Source organism: Eubalaena glacialis, chromosome 7 (assembly GCF_028564815.1).
Source record: "Eubalaena glacialis isolate mEubGla1 chromosome 7, mEubGla1.1.hap2.+ XY, whole genome shotgun sequence".
Taxonomy (NCBI): Eukaryota; Metazoa; Chordata; class Mammalia; order Artiodactyla; family Balaenidae; genus Eubalaena; species Eubalaena glacialis.
Window position 1 is genome coordinate 35,970,368 of NC_083722.1, and position 21,389 is coordinate 35,991,756.

The 21,389-nt window shown below is 56.5% G+C and overlaps 1 protein-coding gene and 1 long non-coding RNA gene across 2 annotated transcripts; one reads left to right on the plus strand and one right to left on the minus strand.

Moving 5' to 3' along the window:
• The first annotated feature begins 1,805 nt into the window (after positions 1-1,805).
• On the plus strand, positions 1,806-13,847 carry KCNK17 (potassium two pore domain channel subfamily K member 17). The gene is made up of 5 exons (XM_061195088.1): positions 1,806-2,122; positions 5,223-5,337; positions 8,030-8,190; positions 8,659-8,833; positions 13,540-13,847. Exons 1-5 carry the CDS (start codon positions 1,850-1,852, stop codon positions 13,845-13,847), a joined length of 1,032 nt encoding a protein of 343 aa, XP_061051071.1. The 5' UTR covers positions 1,806-1,849.
• Positions 13,848-15,166: 1,319 nt separating this feature from the next.
• On the minus strand, positions 15,167-18,087 carry LOC133094496 (uncharacterized). Its single transcript, XR_009701472.1, has 3 exons — positions 17,994-18,087; positions 15,850-16,232; positions 15,167-15,485 (listed from the first exon to the last, which is right to left on the minus strand). It is a non-coding gene; the product is annotated as an uncharacterized LOC133094496 (long non-coding RNA).
• Positions 18,088-21,389: the final 3,302 nt, after the last annotated feature.

The window sequence follows — 21,389 nt, forward strand, 5'->3', positions numbered from 1 at the left end:
GGCCCCCCAGTGGCCACAGAAGCCCCTCCCAGCATCCCCAGTCACCCCATATGCCCCCTGGATTTCCTGCCACACCTCTTCCTCTGCCAACCCACTCACCTCCCAGCCAGACCTGGTCTCGGGGGCTCTCCGGACAGAGAAAGGAGACAGGAGCATCCAAGAAAGTAACAGAAAGGAGAGGTAGAGACAGGATGGGAGACAGATGTGTGTGGTGCAAGATGTGCGCAGTTGTCCCAGAGCCCCTCCCTCAAAAGTGACCCGAAAAAGTTGAATCTAGACGTGGATCACTGTGGCCAAATCTCCATTGCCTTCCCTGCATCCTCCTCCCAGGAGACCTCATTCACAACAGCAAACACAGGGCGACTTTATTTGTGCCTCATTTGATACATGCGCAGTGTGCTGTCAGGCCCCCACTGTGTGTCAGGCACTGGGCCAGGCTCTGGGGCAACAACAGTGAATGTTCCTGCCCTCCAAATGGAAGGACTAGACAAGCAGAGAGGCAACCCTGACCCAGTGGCCAAAACCCCATGATGAGGGACAGACCTGGGTATGACGAGTGCCCATGGGACCAGCTGGCAGGGAGGGTCAAGGATGGGAGAGGGCCAGGCAGGGACTTTGGAGCCATCTTCATGCAAATAGGACGTCTGCCCTCAGGAAGCTGCCAGCCGGAGGGGTAGGCAAGCTGCTCTAAGCCTGCCAGTTCCCCTTGCTTACAGGTCTAGAGTTGTCCGTGAACAAGGCTTGGGCACGCTTGGGTGTCCCGCCCACTTTTCTGGGCATGGCCTCCCTTGAACCCCTCAGGGCACCCCTTGACCTCATCACCCCTTCTGGGCTCTTAAGAGCCTTTCCAAACACTCCCTGGGAAAACACCAGCCAGCTGATCCCAGGAGATTTCCAGGAAATGACCTGCGTGGAGGCCCAGCATCCCCTGGGAATACCCTGTGCATCCCGGCCTCTCTCCTGCCAGATTGTGACATCTCTGGCCAGAAGGAAAGGAGAGATTTACACCAGTCCATCTCAAGGCCCAACTTCACCAAGGACTGCAAACCTCTCTCAGCAAGACAGGCCCATAAGTGGCTGGGGACCTCTGGACAGGACTGAGACAAGGCTGTGAAGCAGAGGAGGCTCCGGTGGGACACCCAGGGAAGGATCTACAGCAGCAAGAGACCCAGGTTACATCCAGGACTTCCTAAGACAGAGGAGAGGCCTGAGAAACTGAGGACCAGGACTCTTTACATACCCTGGACCCTTCCTCCATCCTGGGTGGAGGAGGGAGTGAGGGGGCCTCTTCAGAAGCAGGGAATGGACAAGCCCACTGGTCAAGGCCCCTCTTGCCTCCCAAGTTCATGGGCAAGTGGTGATCGGCTGGAGCCCCTCATCTTCGGGTACATAAAGGAAAGGATGGTGATGGGAGAGACCCAGAGAGGACCTGACAGGCAGCAAGTCCGTGGCAATAGTCCCAGGGCCCCAGGACAATAAACTTCGCTTCCACTTTCTCTTCACCCTGCTTGCGGTCTGCAGCAGTCCCTCCCACTGTTTGCTACAGGACGCTGGGAGGCTCTGGGCCCCTTCTCTCCCAGCGCCTGCGGTCACCCAGCAGCCCTCCCCTTCTCCCTGAGCTAGGCCTGCCTGGGGGTGGGCACTCTACACACATTCGAGGCGGGGCCAGATGCCCACAGCTGGGCCTCTTTTTGTCCCTGGGATTGGATCCCGGTGGGGGTGGGGCAGGGCTGTCCCATTCCCCAGCACACCTCCTCTGCTGAGAAAACTGGGCACAGGCAGGCGTTGGCTAGAGAAGGGACCAGCCCAGCTCCTTCCTAGCCCTTCCTTTCCGCCTCAGTCCTGGTCCATGGCTCCCGGCTTCGGCCTCCCTGCCTCTCTCGCTGAGTGCAGGCGGAGAGCCCGGGAGGCGCCCGAGGGCAGGGTCTGGGGCTGCGCGATGCCGGGCACATTGCTCCTGCTGCTTGCCTACCTGACTTACCTGGCACTGGGCGCCGGCGTGTTCTGGCTGCTGGAGAGCCCCGCGGCGCACGATTCCAGCGAGAGATTCCAGCACGACAAGTGGGCGCTGCTGCGGAACTTCACCTGTCTGGATGGCCCGGCGCTGGACTCGCTGATCCGGGTCAGGGGCGAGCGGGGCGGCCCGGGCGCGCGGTGGGGAGTAGGGGGGTGGCTGGCGCAGCGGAGCGCGGGGTGCACAGGCATGCGGCGAGAGGGCACGCACCGGCTCCGGTCAGGGCAAAGCCGGGAGCACTTCTCCAAAAGAAAGTGGAGGGCACAGACGCGGGGACGACCGGAGTAGGGACCCCAGAATTGGGCTGGACCCGATGGAAAGAGCCCAGCTCCGGCGAGAGCAATGCGCAGCGCGGCGCTGTGAGTCCCCGGTTCGGGGCAAGAGGGCGTGACCCTCCCTGTCCAGAGAGTTGCGTGGCGCACACACCCGAATCTGGGGACGAGGACGACAAGGGGCGCACTAACGGGGTCCAGAGCTGGCGGGGCCGACCGGGTACGGGCGGCGTAAGGTCAGAGCGCGGACCGCGCGGCGCTGTGTCGAGGTCGGACAGCGGGCGAAGGGCGAAAGGGCACCCTTGGCCCCTTCCACCGGAGACCCAGGTGCAAATTTGAGAATTGGAGGCGAGGACGGCGGAGAGCGCTGAGCGTTGTCTAAGGATGAGCAAGCCCGACAGCACCACCGTTGAAGTCTGGGAGGAAAGGGGCGCAGGGCACCCTTCTTTCCCCCCCGCACCGTGGCTAAGTGGAATGGGGCCAAGGTGCACGTGCCAGGGTCCGGGGACTCGAAATGCGCAGACCCGGGTCCGAGAGAAAGAGCGCAGCAGACACAGGGGCGTTCCGCGGCTGAACCCGGTTTTCTCCGAGTCTTAGGGCTGGGGGGTGGGGGGCGGTGGACGCGCCGCCCCAACCGCGGAGGCCCGGAGGGGCTGAAGGGGGCGGCGGGTGGGAGGATGCAGAGGTCACGGAGGACAGAGACTGCTGAGGGGGTGGGGGAGACCCAGCGGGGCCTGGGGAGGAGGACAGGCAGGCGAGGGTTCTTCCGGGCAGGGCCTCACAGATGGACGGAGGTCTCCTTCAACTCTGGGCAGGCGACGAGGGACGGGGCGCTGCTCAGATTTGGCGGAAGCATCAACGTCCCGGACCGTGGCTTGGTCAGCGGGTGTAGACAGCTGCGCCCCGAGCCCGACATCCCCACCCTGCAGTCCCGGTGCCTCCTCTGGCGAGGAGGGCAAGGCCTGTGTTCCAGAGTCGCCCACCCAAAGCTAGTCCCCAGAAGGTAGCAGGGAAGTGTGTCGGGTGGGAAGGGACGGGGGCACTGGATAAGAGGTAGAGTCCTGAGCCCTGGGACTGGGCCGCTGTGGCCGGGCCTGGAGCTGGACAGGGAAAGGACTATCTCTGTTAAGAATCTGATGTGACACCTCCACCCCCTACATCTCAACTTCTACAAATACAGCCCGACTGCCTAGTCCTGGGGGCTGTGTGACACGCCCCTTGAAAAGGTGGTGAACTTCAATTACCAGCAGCCTGGGCCCAAGGAACGTGACAATGATGGCAACGGGAATGATAGTAAATGCTTCTGTGTGGCACTTACTGTGTGTCAGGCACTGTTCCTACTGTATTAACTCGGTTCATCCCCACCTACCTCACAGGTAGGTGCCATTATTATCATCCCCATTTTAGAGATGGAGAAACTGAGCTCAGAGAGGTTAAATACAAATGCACAGGTTCATAGCCAGGGCACTGGGGCTGTCAGCCATGAGTACTGCCTCAGTGCAGATCTGTGTATGTGGGTGTTTCCCAAGGATCCCTGGGGGGCTCTCATCTCTTCCTCTCCACGCCCTCCTGCTCCACCCCCACTTCACCTCCTTCCTCAACCCCCTGTGGATTCAACTATCCCCAGGAGTAGGGATGTGGTGTCTCCAACCCAGATCTACCCCCTGAGTGCAGACATGTGCGTGCAACTTCCTAGCAGCCCTCAAATTCCCGCAGGGTCAAGAGCAAGCAGTTCTCCTCCTCCCAGCCTTGTTCCTCCACCTGTTCTAAATCTCTGTCCTTGGCCTCACCTCCACACACCTTCACAGAGTTCTTAGATGCTTCTCTCACTACCCACACCAAATAAGGCCAGAGCCCTGGGCTTCTGAATATCTTCTCTCTGTGCCTTCTGGACCACTCTGTGCCAGGATACAGCCCAGGCCCTCTCCATCACTCACCCCTGCAGGACGCTCTCCCCTTCCCAGCTGCCAGCATCTTCTATGCTGCCAGTTGCCACTGAGCACACATACCTGAGCTTGCCTCCCCTTTGCTCAGTGACCTTGGGGGAGGCCTGCCACTCCATCCCTGGCATGGCAGAGCCAAGCATGGCCTGGCTGCCAACTACCTTTCAGTCTCCCTATTCTACATCCCAGACCCAGTCCTCCCTCCCAGCCTTTGCTCCTGCGGCCCCATTTACCTAAACGTCCTTCCACCAGGAACAGTCCTATCCGACCCTCAAAGAAGGCCCAACTAAAGCATCACCCCCTCCATGAAGCCTTCTGCCCCTACCGCCATCAGAATGCACACTTTCCCTATCTGTATTCCAACAGCATTATATTTGTGGTAATGACGATGATAGCAACTGCTAACCTTTCCCATGTTCCATGTTCCAGACTGTTCTAAGTCTTTACACCTAATACCTCATTTAACCCTCAACGACTCGATGAAGTGGGTGCGATTAGTACTCCCATTTTACAGAGAAGGGGACTGAGGAACAGAGAAGTTGGATATCTTACCCGGGATCATGCAGCTGCACTGCCTGTGTGCCTAAAGCTGCGTGGACTGCACTGTATCAAAGTTAGTTAAGTTTTTGGCTCTGTCCTGCTGAAGACTGAGGTCATGTCTCCTTCATCTGCAGGTCCCCTAATACACCACATGCTGGGACCGACCAGGGCTTGTTGCAAGAACAGGAGTGAGCCGGGGAGAGAACAAATGGGGTTCTTCCGGCCAGTGAGATATCCTGGGCTGACCTGGGTTCTGGGGTGAAGAGAGGGGAAGGAGCTGTCCCCATGGTCCCTGCCCCTGGGGAGCCCCTGGTTGGAGGGAAAGAGGCTCCTAGCCCCGGACAGGCTGGGATCATTGTCTGAGTATGTGTGTGTGTGTGTGTGTGTGTGTGTTTGGGTGCAGGGACCCCATCGCCCCACAGAGCCTGGTGGTCACTACAGCCTCTCCCCCAGGGCGTCATCCAAGCCTACCAAAATGGGGACATCGTCCTCGACAACACCACCAGCATGGGGCGCTGGGAGTTTGTGGGCTCCTTCTTTTTCTCCGTGTCCACCATCACCACCATCGGTAAGAGCAGGATGGGGCCAGGGAGGGGGTGCTGGGGAGGGTGGCCTCCCCTGAGGGACAGGGCACCAGTTACTTTCGGAGAGGTTACTAGGGCCTCCTGACTCTGAGCGTAAACAGACGCAGCAGCGTGGTCACCGCCTGGGAGCAGAACCCTGGGCTCACTGAAGATGTGCTGAATCGGCTTCTGCATTGCACCCAGGTCCCCAGGGGGTTTGTGAAATGCTGCTCTGGGGACTTCTGCCTCACACAGCCTTTCAGGCAGCTGAGGGTCCCCCGGGTAGCAGTAAAGACGCTGCTGGGCACTGTAAGTGTCCTGATCTGCTCAGCCAAGCCCACCCAGCACTCAGCCTGGGATAGGGAGTGGTGAAGGCGGAGGGGAGGTAAGGGAAAGTTGGGGAGGAAGGAGGGGCAGAAAGAGCCTTTTGACCCGCTGTTCGCAGCCTTGGGGAAGGTGGCCCACTGCTCACTAAGGCACCCCCTCACCCCCATCACCATCCTCTCCAATGCCTTTCCTCCCTCACACACCTGGACCCCTGGGCTAGATCTCCCTCCCCCATCTCTAGGCCTGTCCTCAGGAGAGCAGAGGTGGAACTTGTCCTGGGTGGGTGCCTAGGGGCTGTTGTCTGGGGAAGAAGAGTGGCCTAGATCCTTCAGCTCTGACACCCAGGAAATAACTCCAGAGGGACTGCCCCATCACCCCGCCTGGGTGCCCGGCCCGAGCGCCTGCATGACACCAGACTCACCACCAGGTGGCGGGCAGACACCACTGGTGGCTACCACCTCCGGCCGGCATCCACGTCCCAGGAAACTCCCAGTCGCTTCCTCCCCAGAGTGGACCCAGGCAGATGCACCCAGAGGACTCTCCCTGTGGCTTTAAATAATACTTCTTGGAAGCAGATCTCAGGCTGCCGGGGGCTTGGGCAGTCCTCCACCTTGAAGCAAGCATGCTTGGGAGGCCCCTCGACTCCATGGGCCCTGCGCCCCGGAAGGTTGGGGCAGGATGGTGTTCATACACCCTTACACCCCCGGGTCTAGTACAAGGCCCGGCATACAGTGGGTGCTCAACAAATGCTGACATAACGAATTCCAAAAATACCCATTCTACCACCATTCATTGAGCTCCAGAGCAGGAGGGGATGTTGCTGCACAGTCACTGTGGGCCATGTCTCCCAGATGTGCGGGGGTCTCTCATCTCTGAACCCCACACCTCCTACACCCTCTGCCCTGGCCCCGTGACTTCGGCCCACCTAATTCCGAGTTTCGCAGCCTCTCTTCCCAGCTCTACCATTCCTAATGTGGACTTTGTCCCTGTCTCTTCTCTCCACTCAGTGCTGCCCTAAAGCTGTCTGGGCCGGCTCTGAGGGGGAGGAGGGCTGGGGAAGGGGTCTCCACCCTACCCCACACGCCTGGTCTACGTACCAGGCACCGTAAGGAGCACTTTTATACTTGAGATCTCATTTTGTCCATATGGTCCAACCTCCAAGGATAAGGCTTCTTCTTCTCCTCACGGATGAGGAAGCTGAGACAAAGAAGTTGCACAACTTCCTCAAGATCATGTAGCTAGTAAGCCACAGGGTTGGAGTTCAAAACCCACCTGGGGGCCATCCTTGCCCTTTCCAACAGCACCTACCCTTAGGGTGGGAATTCTAAATGGCAGGAGAAAAGAGACAGCCATTCAGAGATGGACAATAGGGAAGTTCATGATTCTGATTCCGACCACACACACACTCACATGGACACACACACACACACACGGAGAAAATGCAGACAAAGGAGGGGGAGAGGGGAGATGGGAGAGCGGGTACATGTGGGACAGTCCACGAGGGAAGGAAGGGGTCCTGAGAGGCGCAGCAGCGGGCTGCCTCCTTGGCACCCCTGTTACCCTAAGACCAGCACCCTGGGAGGGCTGTACTTTCCAAGCCCTAGAATGAAACAGGGTCTGACAGGCACACAGATACTTCTGGGCCAGCAGGATGGGCCTGAGCCCTGAAATCATTTATCATCTATAAAACCCATCACCAACTTGCTCATTTATTCACTCAGCTACCCATCCATTCATTCAACAAAAAGACTGAGTCCCTAGCATGGTCCAGATAGTTCTAGGTGCTGGAGATACAGTGATGAGCAAAGCCGGCAAGTCCCTGCTGCCAATGGGGGGCTGATATCCCATTGTGAGGGAACGCATGAGACTCTAACAGATCTATCCTGAAGGAAGTGGCTGGAGGCTCTGCAGGCTCCCGCACCCCTCTCCCGCACCCCTCTCCCGCATCCCTCTCCCGCACCCCTCTCCCGCATCCCTCTCCCGCACCCCTCTCCCGCATCCCTCTCCCGCACCCCTCTCCCGCACCCCTCTCCCGCATCCCTCTCCCGCACCCCTCTCCCGCACCCCTCTCCCGCATGCCTCTGCCCACCCAGGGAGGGAGGAAACGAAGCGAGGACAGACGGGATTCTCACACTTTGTGGTGTGAGCTCATGCACACAGCCCCTCCTAGAGCTTTGGTTTTCCAATCTGTCAATCTGGGCATAATCTGCATTGGGAAGGGTGGCTGAGGCTGGACCGAGGGAGCAAGTATAGTGCCCTGCATGGGAAGGGAAGGCCATGATACATACCAGCTGCCATGTCCGTAGCGGGTTAGGAACGGGGGCCCCTGAAGGCGGAAAGGCCTCCTGAAGTGTCCCCCTCTGGCCTCAGGCTATGGCAACCTGAGCCCCCGCACGATGGGCGCCCGCCTCTTCTGCGTCCTCTTTGCTCTCGTGGGGATCCCGCTCAACCTCGTGGTGCTCAGCCGACTGGGGCATCTCATGCAGCACGGGGTGCACAGCTGCGCCCGCATGCTGGGGGGCACCTGGAAGGTGAGGGGGCTGCAGGAACAGGGGCGAAGGACGGGTCACTTCTAGAATGGGGGGCTGTGGAGGGAATCGGGGCCATGGATGGCCAGGTTGTCACTACCCGGAGGGAGAGTCTCTGGTAGAAAATGATGACCGTGGTGGGTGAAAGGGTTCATTGGTGGGAGCAAGGGGTCCTTCCGGGAATCGGGGTTACTGGTGGGAGTGTGGTGGGGTTGGGGTCACTGCCCAGAACAGGGGTCTTCAGTAATAAAGGGGCATCAGTGGGGAGACACAGTGGGACCTGGACCTAGCCAAGGCCTTGTCCAGGAGCCTGGAGAACTCACGCCAGGTGGAGAGGCCCCAGAGGCAGCCCCCTTCTTACGAGGGTGGCGCTCACCCTGCCGTCGGCTCGGTACCCCCCAGGCTGTCTGCCCCCGGCCCCATGCGCTGAGCAGAGGCCTCATGGGGGCTGGGCGCTGCGTGCACCCTCAGGACCCGGCCAAGGCCCGGTGGCTGGTGGGCTCCAGCGCTCTCCTGTCCGGCCTCCTGCTTTTCCTGCTGCTGCCCCCGCTGCTCTTCTCCCACGTGGAGGGCTGGAGCTACGTGGAGGGCTTCTACTTCTCCTTCATCACCCTCAGCACCGTGGGCTTCGGCGACTACGTGATTGGTGAGAACCCCCAGCGGGAGGCGGGAGGAGCGCCCTCCACCCGTCTGCCCGTAGTCCGCGTCCCTGGGCACCTGCTGCATGCCAGGCCCTGTAGGGGTTTGCGGGCCCAAAGTCCAGAGGACACGGGCTTTGGCAGGTTCAACTTGCCTTTGTGGTGTGATAGGGCTAAGGTCACCCAGCTAAAACTGGAGTTTGAACCCTGTGCCTCAGGCTGTAAGCCACACTTATGGCCATCCTGAAAAGCCTGAGAATTCCACAGGCTCACCTATTAGTCTTAAAGCTCATCAGATAAAGGGGGGCCCTGAGTTCTCTCCCCCGTCCATCATTGTCCCAGGGTCTCTCCCCCCCCACTTCACCCCGCCCCACGAAATGCCCCTGGGTTCAGGGCCACGAAGCCCACATCACAGCCCAGGGGGTCTGGCAGGAGAGTCTGGGAGAATCAGAAAATCCCAGCCTCCCCTAACCCCCAAACAATTGGACTCCAAACTCTGTCAGTAAGAAAGGGCTGTGTGGTCCAGAGGGTCCAAGGTGGGGTTTAATCAGTGGTCATCACCCATCGTCGGCAAGTCAAGGGCCCCCGGAAGCGACTGTCCTTGCATAAAAAAGCTAAGGCAGTTGCCCAGCAGGTGGCAGCAGAGGGACATTCTGCGGGGCGCAGGGGTGGCTGGACCCCCAGCTCAGCCCCATCCCCCTTCACTCCCCGCCCCTAAAAGGGTCACCAAATGAGCAGTGGCCACTGGCACCACCACACTGGCCTCAAGGGGCTCTGTGCCCTCCTTCAGATCTCTGGCCCTAAAGTGAGGAGGAGGTCCTGCCCTTCTGCTCTCCTTCAGAAACAATCAGAACCCAGCCTGGAATATTGAAATGAGGTCCTACCAAAGTAACAAACAGCTAGCCCATTAAGCAACCGAGAGTGATGATTGTTACCGCATTTTACTGAGGAGGAAGATGAAGCTCAGAGAGGCCAAGATGTTTGCCTGAGATTGCACAGCTAGTAGGATATGACTTCTGATCTGACTCCAGAACTCTTAACCCTTTCCAGACAGCCTCACATATCCCCTCTCTGGGCCTCAGTGTTCCTGTCTATAAAATGAGGGGCTGGGCTAGGTGATGTCTAAGACTCCTCAGTGTTTTCTGGCCTGTGTGCAAAGTCCCCTTCCCTAAACCTCTCCTTCCCCAGGAAGCAAGGTCCGGTGTCAGGGGCATCATGCTGCCCCTTCCTGATATCCTCTATCTTGGAAGGGAGGCTGTTGCTCTGGAAGAGAATCTTTGAGACAGTTTCCTCCAAGTGGGTCAAGTGGGTCATGCTATCACTCCTACCCTCAGAGAGGAGAGATGTATCTGAGGAGAGCTGAGCCCACCGTCCCCAAGGGCCGCATCTGCCCCCCTCAGAGCTCAGAGAATGAGTTTTGGATATGTCCTCTCCTCTCTGTTCCCACTGCCATTTCCCTAGTCTAGGCAGGGCTGTTGCATATGGCTGGTTGTGCAGGTTGGGCACTGCACAACCCTAACGGGTTGCTATTCACACAGAACACGATGAGGATGGCACCCATGGACTGGTACAGCCTCTGTCCTTGTCCTCCCTTGGCTCTTATTACCTTTAAAAATGACAAGTGCTATCATGTCACCTGCCCAGATCCTCTGAAAACCTTCAGTGCTTTCCTGCAACAGCTGCCCCCCTCCACTGACTGCCCTCCACCTTACCCCAGGGCTCAAAGGATGAAACTCAGGATGTGCCCCCAGTGATTGTCCTAAACCCACAAGTCCTTGTTCGCTGAGGGTGCCCAGTGCAAGGAGGCGGGAGGAGAAGAGGGAATGGGACCCCCAACTGCAGTCTCTTTGTGCCCACGGATCACTAGGGCTCCCAAAGTTTGGTCCTAGATGGGAATAGCTGACAGCAGGCTCCCCTAGAAGCTTGCCTGGAGGAACCTTTATGGGGTTACTGAGGACACTCTGTGAGGATGTCCAGAGGCCCCACAGCCCCCTGAGGGAAGGCAGGGCAGGGGGAGGAGGGGGCAGGCCTCTCTAGACATGGGCAACCTGGAAATGTGAGGCAAGGCCTCTGCCACCACCGGGGGGGCGGGGGGCAGGGGCGGCAGAGACATCCACACAGCTGCAGGAGTGAGGAGGGCTGATCAGGGTCCCTCTACCCTGTGAGCCACCCTGTGGGGATTGGCAGGGCAGGGAGGCTGGTGTATGAGGCGCAGGGCCCCCAGAGTCCCCTTCCACCAAAACTCTGACTGAGAAGGCCTGGTATGAACCCACGAGGGCCCTTTAAGTCCAGAGGGACTGCTGGGCAGCCCACTCCCACCGAGTAGCAACAGGCAGAACTGTCCCCTTCACCACATCTCCAGAGATGTGCTACTCACACTTTTCCCTCTGCAGCCATCTCAGTGTCTCATGACAAGTGACCACACGTACCCTCACTTGCCCTCTGTAAATCACACAGCCCTGGGTTGAGGCTGTTATGGCTGGGCTGGTCGGAAGAGTATTTCATGGTCGCCCATGTCCAGTGTAGAAGGGGAGAGCTCAGAGTGGAGAGGGAGGCAGGGCCCGGTCACATAGAGGGCCTCACAGGCCGAGTCACGGATTTTGGACTCTGTCCTAAGACTAAAGGAAAGCACTTATGGTTTTCAGAGGAGCTGGGCAGGTGACATGATAATACTTGTCATTTTTAAAGATCATAAGAGTTAAGGGGGGACAAGGACAGAGGTTGGAACAGTCCCTGGGTGCCATCCTCATGATGCTCTGTGTGAATGGCAACCATTTAGGGTTGTGCAGTGCCCAACCTGTACAACCAGGCCCCGACTGCTTCATCTACAGACCCAGAGAGGGGAAAGAAGTTGATTAAGGTCATAGAGCAGGCAAGCCAAGGACAGATCTAGGATAGACTCCCAAGCCAGGGATCCTCATACACATATGTTCTAGAATCTTCCGTAGCTCAGAGGGGACAACCCACCCTCACTTCTTCCCCATGTCTCTCAGCCTTCCTTGTCCTCCAGGGATAGGGCAAAACCCCTTTCTTGGATGGGAATGCCGAGGTCCACCACCTGGACTCTGGGCGTCCACTGTCCTGTGTCAGCAGCCACAGGGCGTGTTGTCTTCACAGTCGCTCCTCTTGGCCCCAACGCCGTGACCAGGACAGCTCCCAGGTCCCAGCCGCATGCTCCTCCCTAGCCCCACAGCCTCCGCTTCCCCCAATTGCATTTGCAATTCCGTTGAGCGCCTTGCCAGCTGCCAGGTCTCCTGCCACTTATGATTTCGGCTAAAAAAAATGAAATAAGAGGGGAGAAGAACACCTCCTCCCCTCCGTTGCCAGGAGCAAGTCGAGCTGACAGGCAGCCAGGGCAGAGAGCTGGCTCACGGCTGATCTCATTTGGGACCGCCAGCGGAATGGTGGCCGTGTAACCCAATCAGCCTAATCCAATCCCAGCTCCTGCCAGGCGGTGATGTCGGGCCCAGGGCTGTGGGCTCATCCCCGAGCTGGGGCCCAGGAGAGGGGCTCAGGCCGGGGAAGACAGGGAAAAGAGGTTGTGTTGGGGCCAGCAGGGCAGGATAGGGGGTGGACAGAGGTGTGGGTGGTACAGGGAGTTGAGACAGAAGACGATGTCAAGGAAATAAGAGGCCAGATCTCTGCCCTTTGAACAATCCTGATCTGATAAGATAGACCCTCCAGCACAGAGGGAAGAACTAAGTGATGCAGTAGGCTCTTGACACAGCTTCTCTAAGCCTCCATCCGTCCCCTCCCTCACTCATTCCTTATCCAGTCCTGCCTGTGTTGGGGCACAGTGTGGGGATCCAAAGGCGAGGAAAGCAATCACCTGACTATAAGTCTTACATGCCAGGCACCATCCTGCGTACTTTATGATATGAACCCATATGATAGTCGCAACAGTCCTAGAAGGTGGACGCTCTTCTTGTCTCCATTTTATAGATGAGGAAGCTGAGGCCCAGAGAGGGTAAGTAACATACAGACTGTGGGAGACAGGGGCCCAGTCTAGTCTCTGAGGAGTAAAGTCTGAGCTGAGATCTGAAGGGTGAGGAAATGAAGAGCGTTCTGAGCTGAGAGGACAGCAAGTACAAAGGCTCAGGGGCAGGAAAGATGATAGATGGAGAAATGAGGGAAAGACCAGGGTGACTAGAGCACAGCACTCAAGGGGGAGAGGCATGCAAAGCGAGGCTGGAGAAGCAGATGGAGGGCATTGGGATGAGAATGTAGGATGAGAATCTTCTTCCTAAAGCTCCTGGAAAGCTCCCTTCCTTCAGACATGAGAAAACCAAACACAAAAACAGGCCAACCACAGAGCAGGCATTAGATCTCTTGGAGGGTTTGTCAAAACACAGATTGCTGGGCCCACCCCCAGAGTTTCTGATTCAGTAGGTCTGGAGTGGAATCCAGTCATTCACATTTTTCACAAACTCTCAGGGGATGCTGATACTGCTGGACCCCACTTTGAGGACCACTGGGATAGAGCACAGAGTCCTTCAGAAAGACAAAGAGGAATTTTAGCTTCTAAACCCTAGGAGTTAATCCAGGGAGGCTTCCTAGAATCCAAGGGAGGTGACCACAAGACCAGCAATCTCAACCCGGTCTGGACTTCCCACATTCTGCTCAGACACATCAAGTCATGTATGTCTGTTTCTGTTTTGGGAACATGGCCCTGACTTTCCCAGGTCTCTGTCCTCTGACCTTGCTTCTCCCCCAGGGATGAACCCCTCCCGGAATTACCCTCTGTGGTACAAGAACACAGTGTCTCTGTGGATCCTCTTTGGGATGGCATGGCTGGCCTTGATCATCAAACTGATCCTCTCCCTGCTGGAGGCTCCACGAGGATCGTATCCCTGCTACTGCCACAGCTCTAAGGGGAACTTCAAGCCCCGAAGCTGGAGGCAGGGCCTGGATGGGGAGGCAGAGCCCCACTCCTCACAGCCAGGCTGCTATCTGAAGGGACCTGTAATCATGAATCTCCCAGAACCCTCTGTTCAAGTCTCATGCTCTGGAAAGGACAGCTAGCTATATTCTATTTGTTCCACCTTCTTCTTCAGCAGCAAGATCCCTGATTTTAAGCTTGGCATAAGACCACCCAGACTAAAATCTACATTTTTTGGTCTTCCTTTAAAGCTAGGTGCAGCTATATGATTAAATTTTGCCCAACAGGATACACAGAGAAGTATTCTGTGTGACTTATTACGGATGTGACTTTCAGTGTGTGTGGGATGCTCCTCTTTACCACGTCCTTCTTCTAGCTGGCTGCAATGCTGATACGGTGGCTGGAGCTCTGGCAGCCATGTTGCACCATAAGGTAGAGGCCATGTTTGAGATTGGTGACACAATAAGGTAGAAAGAGCCTGGATTCCTGATGTTTGCAGAGCCACCATAACAAACCTGGACTGAATACCACCAGACTTCATTTATGTAAGAGAGAAATAAATGTTGATCTTATTTAAAACACTATTAATTGGGTTTTTCTGTCACTCATAACCAAATCTAATTCCAATTCCGGATGACACACGCACCAGAGACAAAGGCAGCTTCTGAGACTGGAGTATACATAAAGAGATATCACTCCCTCCCCAGGTGAGTTTGCCCAGGACTGGTGGAGGGAACGGATTGAGGGTCGCACTGCAGGCCCCCACAACCCCAGAGACCTTCCAGGTAAACTCACTAAAGATTTGCTGATAACTCTCAAGGTTGATACAGCCAGCAGGCAGCTGGTCCCAGTTTGGCTGCTAAATTCTTGCTCTATCACTCACTCACACCACAGAAAAGCCCAGGACAGGCCAGTGGGCTCCTCCTGCCTCAACATGCTCCACTGCATTTGAATGCTCCAACCACAGTTTGCAAAGCCAGGTAGGGTTTGCAGGGGTCACTTCTGTTTGCAGAGCATCTCACCCTAAGCATTTCTGTCTCTCACTCAGGGTTGCCACTAAAGCAGCACATAGCTGTGTGGTCCCCACCTCACCCAGGAACCCAAGCCCAGCCAGGAGGCCCTGGCAGTACCAGACAGCACCTACAGATCACCTGGGGCAGCTGGGTTCTTGGCCTCAGTGGGCATCTGCAACTCTGCTCCCCTCTACCATCCTATAGGTAGCATCACAGGGACCTGGGAGGGGCTCCATGTGGCCCCTCCCTGTGACGAACCCCTCAGCCTCAGGGCCCTCCTGGAACTGCGTCTGGGGCAGCCTCTTGGCCAGGGAAGAAGGAAGGGCTGTTACACCATCCAGCTTGTGCCAACTGGCCTGGGCCAAAGTGGACCAAGGCCAGACCCAGGAGCAAACACCAGCGAGTAAACAGCAGGGTCCATGCCCACTTCTTTTTTTTTTTTTTTTTTTTTTAATATTTTACATTTTTAGGACCTATCAAGTAGCCACCATTTACTCAATTATTATTATTATCTTTTCAATTAATTAATTAATTATTTATTTTTTTTTTTTGGCTGTGTTGGGTCTTCGTTTTTCTGTGCGAGGGCTTTCTCTAGTTGCGGCGAGCGGGGGCCACTCTTCATCGCGGTGCGCGGGCCTCTCACTATCGCGGCCTCTCCCGTTGCGGAGCACAGGCTCCAGACGCGCAGGCTCAGTAGCTGTGGCTCACGGGCCCAGTTGCTCCGCGGCATGTGGGATCCTCCCAGACCAGGGCTCGAACCCGTGTCCCCTGCATTGGCAGGCAGATTCTCAACCAGTGCGCCACCAGGGAAGCCCCCCATGCCCACTTCTTAAGGCCCACAGGCTGGGCAGAGGAAAGTGGAGGTGAGGAAGAGATTGCTGGAGGTCTGGAAGTGGCATCCCTTGTATTGATACTTAGCACACTCCAGAAGGAGGACCTAGCAATTCAAAACTGGGAGAGAGGGAGAGACTGGAGTGCTGGGTTGGCCTCTGTGGTCCCAACTCTGTCTTGCCTTGAACCCCTTTCTCCTCACGCCTAGCCTCTCTAGACAGAGTCCCCCTCTCCCCACCAAGCCCTTCACCGGTGCACACTCCTGCCCCTGCTCGGAATGCCTGCCCCAGAGGGAACTTACAACCTGTGGTGCTGGGGGCGGAGCAGAAGAAGGCTTCTTGATTGGCCAGTTCCTTACAGACGTCTGCTCCACAGCCAATGAGAAGAGTCGCTGGAACTCTAAGTACAGATCCGGAAGTGGGGAGGGGTAGTGGGGAGGGGACACAGGTGAACAGTGAGGGGTTGTAGAGTGGCGGGAGAAATAGAGTAACGAAGTCGGGATCTGGGAAAGGCACGAGAACAGAAAAGGCGACCTTAGGACAGAAATCATAGAGCAGAACGGGCAGCGAGGTCTTTCCCACGTGGAGCGATGATGCCACAATAGGGTCAGCCAGAGAGCTGTGCTCAGTGTGCCGGTAAGGAACCAAGTCATTCATTTCCTCACACAGCCTGGGCCTCCAAGTCCTGGAGGAGGAAGGAAAGGGGCCCCTCAGAGCAGTATACTGTGGTTGTAAAGGGCGCGAGTTTAGAGCCAGCCTGCCTGGCTCACCCACCAGCCCTGTGATCCTGGACAAACCACTTAAAGTTTCTTTGCATCAGTTTTCTCCTCTGAAAAATGGAGATAAGAGCAGAGCTGATCTCCCGGGATTAAACGAGTGACTGTGCAAAGTACCAGAAGAATGTGCGTCAGCCCAGAGGAAGCATGATGTGCATGTCAGCTGCTGGCGGTCCATGGCAGGCCCAGTGGCCGGGGCAGGAGGCGGACACTGTGCAGGCCGCCAGCCAGGTGACAGGCAGCGCCTCTGATGACCCCTCTCGGGGCTGGGGGCTGGCCAGGCGGGCTGGGCTGAGCAAGTGGTGATGCAGGATGGAGCCCTGCCCTTGGGGGCTCCCAGGCTGATGCTATAGTGCTGCTGGCCGGGATGAGGGGCCTGGACCCGCATGAGTCACAGGGGAACCTCCTAGCAGAGGCCAGGAAGTGTGTGCTGAGCGTGCAAGTGCAGGGCCAGGGGACCACAATGCGGAGGGGCAGGCAGACCCCTCACACCAGCCAGCTGCTGCCTCTGCCTTCCCTCCTGGATGGGCTCTGTGGCTCCAGCACAGCCGGGACAAGATCAGACCCAATGTCAAACAGTGGTTCCCTTTAAAACAGTGGCATCTTTTATGATCATTATCATTTCCTAACATTTATTCTGTGCTTAGTAAGCATCAGATGCTATTCTAAGCTCTTGGTCATTTTCTTCTCCCATCAACTCTGTGAGAAAGGAGCTATTTATTTAATGCTGTTTTAAAATGGGGAAAATGAGATCTTCGATGGATGTTAAGACCAGAGGTAGCCACAGGTCCCCGTGCGTGGGTAATCTTAACTTTTGCTGCCAGTCTTCTGGGAGGTAATGAGGGCCTGGCCTGGGGGTCATCTGTAGAAGAAGAGGTTGGCTTCAGGGAGTCTGAGCCTTACTACTTCTACACCCTCAGCTTTCGTCTGGATTGTTCTAATTAACCACATTTCAGGGAGGGCAGTTCCTCCTGGCCCGACCCGTCTCCTGGGGCTGTCTTAAGAGTTTGGATCCAAGAGATCTCTCTCCTCTCTCTCTTTCAGACACACACACACACACACACACACACACAAGTTCACCAGGCCCCTGCCCCTACCCTCACGGCCCATCTGATGCTGAAGGCCCGGCTGGGGGAAGGATGTCCATTCATTTTAGGAGCCAGGACAGAGAAGGGCTCGACTCAGTGGGAGCTGGAGGATGCCTCAGTCTGGGCCAAGAGCTATGCTGAGACTCCCTCATTCCCAATTCCCCTCGGACCTTACCACACCAGGTTCCACCCCGGGCTCCAGGCCTGGAGAGCACTGAGCTGAAGTCGGCCCCACTGACCGCCCCTCCCACCCTCCCCAAAGCCCCCACACTGCTGGCCCCAAGACCTCCCAGCCCACAGATCCACCCACCCACCCACAGGGCTGGTCCTGGGCCTCCCGCCCCAGGCCATCCCACCCACCATGTATATACGGTGCTGGTCCCTGGGCCTCTGACCTCACCGACCCTCCTTCTCCCTCCCGCAATACACATTGCAGAACTCCCTTATCTCCTGTCTCTCCTTTGCCTTTTGCTGGGAGAAACTCATCTCACTTAAAATTGTTCTTTGGAGCCAAGAAGACAGCCACCCTTCCTTCCCCCGAGGCCTTCTCAGCTCATCCCTAGGGTCTTTGCCCAAGATTACCAGCACCGACTTCCACTCCAATCAAAAAATCTCTCCCAAGCCTTCTGGGACCCATTGGAGCTCACAGCCTGCAGGCAGGAACAGCAGCTGGAGCTGGCTGTGGCTCTTGTAGGGCACCAGGGATGCTCCCCTCACCCCGCCCACCCCCCAGCACATTCTCCAGAAGTACGAAAACAACACTGTGCGAACTGGCTCCCCTCCAGCCACTGACCCAGCCTCCTGCCCTCTGTCTGGCCCTGGGGGTAGGATCCTGTTCAGCCTTTGCCCACATTCCAACCTTTTCACATCTTTTCAGACCAACTTTTATTATACCTCATGTAATCCTTCCCTGGACTCGGGCAGATGTGAGTCTCTACCCTGACTCTATCGCTTGCTGTACGATGTTTGAGAAGTCACATAACCTCGAGCCTGAGCCTCAGTCTTCCCATCCTTAAAATGGAAATCCTGATACCAACCTCAGGAATGTTTTGAAGAATGTGAGGAAATGAGTAATGGATGAGAAAGCGCCCATGTTGTATCTAGCACAGTATAGGGCTCAGAAATATTTGTTTCCCCTGCTTTCTCTTCTTCTTGGACTGAAGCCTCTGCCCCTCCACCCTCTTTCATCTGGCAGTTGATGAAGCCCTTCCGCGCCCCTTCTTCCCAGAGGACCTCCTGGACCTGCCTGCCCTTTGGCCCCTCCAGTGGACTTGGGAGGGGCAGGAAATAAGGAGGGGATGGAGGGAATAAATTTGCCAAAGTTCTGGGAAGCAAGGACACAGATTGTAAAATGAGAGTGTTAGTGTGAGTCTTGGAGGGGCAACTCCCCGATCCGCCCACCAGCCAGGGCCTCTTGGGTTGGGTAACTGCCCCAGGGGTGAGGTGGGGTGGGCAGCAGAGATGGGTGGGCGGGAGCCGCCAGCAGCACTCTGGCTGTTAATCTCTCTGGGCTTCTCTCCCCATCTACCCTCTGACTGTCTCTGAGCCCCTGAACCTTCCAGGGTGCGGGACAGGGGCTGACCCCCAAGGACTGTGTCACCCAGGCCCATTTGATCTTTGGCTTCAGACTTGATTAAGCCTGAGAAGGAAAGTGATGGGGGGAGGTGGCGGGGAAAAGTCAGGGTATTTGCTCCCCTCTCCCTCTGGGTCCTGGGTTCGGCAGTGGCTGTGTTCCTCACCTAAGGGCACAGTGTCCGGTGGCCCCTTTCCCAGCGTAGCAGCATTGGCTGGGTTCTCGTAAGATCGCCCTTCCTTGCCCCGTCAGGCCTAGAGGGGGTAACAACTACCCCCTATTGCTAGTCCCTGGGAGCCGCACCATCGCTTAGACCTGCCCGCACTGTACACACTTCCTTCGTGACATTCTTTGCCATGAACGCTTGGAAAGTGCCGTCTGCTCCCTGCAAGGGCTGGATTGATCCGAGCACCCAGTTCATCAATTTCTCACCTTCTCCTTGAGCCAAACTGGAGCCAGGTGGTGGGGACAGAGGCTCAAAGCACTGAATTAATGCTCGGAGGAATCAGTCCAGCTGCCCTGGTCCAGGATCCAGCTCATGCTCTGGGTAGTGAGAGTGGAGGTGCCAGGCCAACCCCGTCACACTTGCCTGCCTCAGCCTGGGTGGGGACAGCAGCACGAGGGAAGGGGAAAAAGCCTCCCGGAAACCCTGTTCTGGGCCCTGCAGAGAAGTCAGGGTGGAAGGGACAGACCCTGCCCCCAATTGGAAACCCCTTCATCAGACTGGGGGCTCCATGACGTGAGAAACCTATCTGACTAGATGCTCCCTTAGTGCAGGGGCTGCATCTCACTCATTTGTTTTTGTTTTTGTTTTTAAATTATCTCCAACATCTAGCTCAATCACCAACAAACATCTCCTCGGTGCGAAGCTTAGAGACAGAAATGTACAAAACGCGACCCCACCATCTGGCGGGGAAGCAGGCCCGTCTAAAAGGCAGTGCAGCTCGTGCTGTGTGGGAGGTCCAGAGCGAGACTCAATCCCATCTTCCCACTCACTCTTGTGTGACCTTGGGCAAGTGACTTCACCTTGGAGTGACCAAATAGTCCCGATTTTCCCGAGACTGTCCTGGGATAGTCTCACATCTAAGGACACCCCTTAGTCCCCAGAAAAGTGGGACCGTCTCCACTCTACTCTCCCTCCCTGGGCCTCAGTGTCCTCATATGTGAAATGGAAATGATAATAGCAAGATCTGCCTCACGAGGAAGGCTGTTGTATAGATGAAGTGAGTTCATGCGAATCCAGCACTTTGAAAATTTCTTATGATTTGAACAGAGTAAGTTCTATATGATTTGCCTTCTTTGAGTTTCCTAGAAGCAGATCATGGGACAAGATTTGGCTGCAAGTAGTTCATTTGGTAAGTGGCTCCAAGAAGCAGCAGTAAGGAAGTAAAGCAAGGGAAGAAAAGGAAACCAAGGCAGAGAGTATTCACGAGCAGGTGACTGCTGTGGGCAACTGGGGCTCCACCCAAAGCAGAACCCTGGAAGCCTGGGTGGAGCGGGCCTCAGAGTTGCCCCCCTGAGGGGCAAGGAAGCTGGGGTATGTAATCCCCAAATCCCATTCTCACTGCTTGAGGGCTGCTCCCTGAGTCCGGGGGTGCTAGCTCCCCAGCACATGTGGTGCGGAAGCCTGCAGAGAACACAGGGGTATGAGTGCAGGGCGGATAGGGCACTGCCAGCATCTGTGCCGTGTACCTTACCCACACTTATGATGTGCAGGAGAGAGGACCCTTCCCAGCTGTGGGAAAGGGGGTCCAGACAGAAGGAGACAATGTCTGGGAGAGCTTTGAAGTGTGAGTAGGAGTTTTCCAGGCAAAGGACGAGGCAGGCTTTGTACATGGTGGGTGCACAATAAATGTTTAAATGATGCCGAATAAGTCGAGAGTGATTCAAATGCTTGAACTCGTAGGACTGACTAGATGTTGGAGAGCTGTGGGCAGACAGAGGAGGAGGTGATGCAGTCAGGCCTGTGGGCATCAGGAAAGGCTGGATCAAGGCATGAGGCTCTGAGCTAGCCCCTGGTTGACAGGTGAAGAGGAGGGAGAGTAGTCCAGGTAGAAGAACTTTGAGATAGCTAAAGCAGAAAAGCAGGAACGGTCAAGTGTAGAAAAGAGTGTTTTAAAAAGGGAGGGCAGTAGAGAGGAGGGGAGGGAAAGAAAAGAGAAGGGAAGGAGAGGGAAGGCAAGGAAAGGAAAATAGCAGAAAGAGAAGGGACGAGTCAAACTTGGGAGGGGAGGAAAACAGACGTAGAAAGTCCGAACACAGGAGTAGAGGGAGAACCACAGAGGCTTGCATCACAGAGGTCAATGGAAGAGAGAGATAACATGGGAGCATCCAGTTCTGAACAGCTGAGTCCAACCCAGAGTGAAAGCATGAGTCATCCCGGAAGACTTCCCGGAGGAGGTGAG

Bases quoted from the DNA above. Each gene is read 5' to 3' on its own strand.
- KCNK17 (XM_061195088.1), top strand. From the start codon at position 1,850: ATGGCTCCCGGCTTCGGCCTCCCTGCCTCTCTCGCTGAGTGCAGGCGG. The intron at 5,338-8,029 runs GTAAGAGCAGGA...CTCTGGCCTCAG, and splicing joins GTCCACCATCACCACCATCG to GCTATGGCAACCTGAGCCCC. The intron at 8,834-13,539 runs GTGAGAACCCCC...CTTCTCCCCCAG, and splicing joins CTTCGGCGACTACGTGATTG to GGATGAACCCCTCCCGGAAT.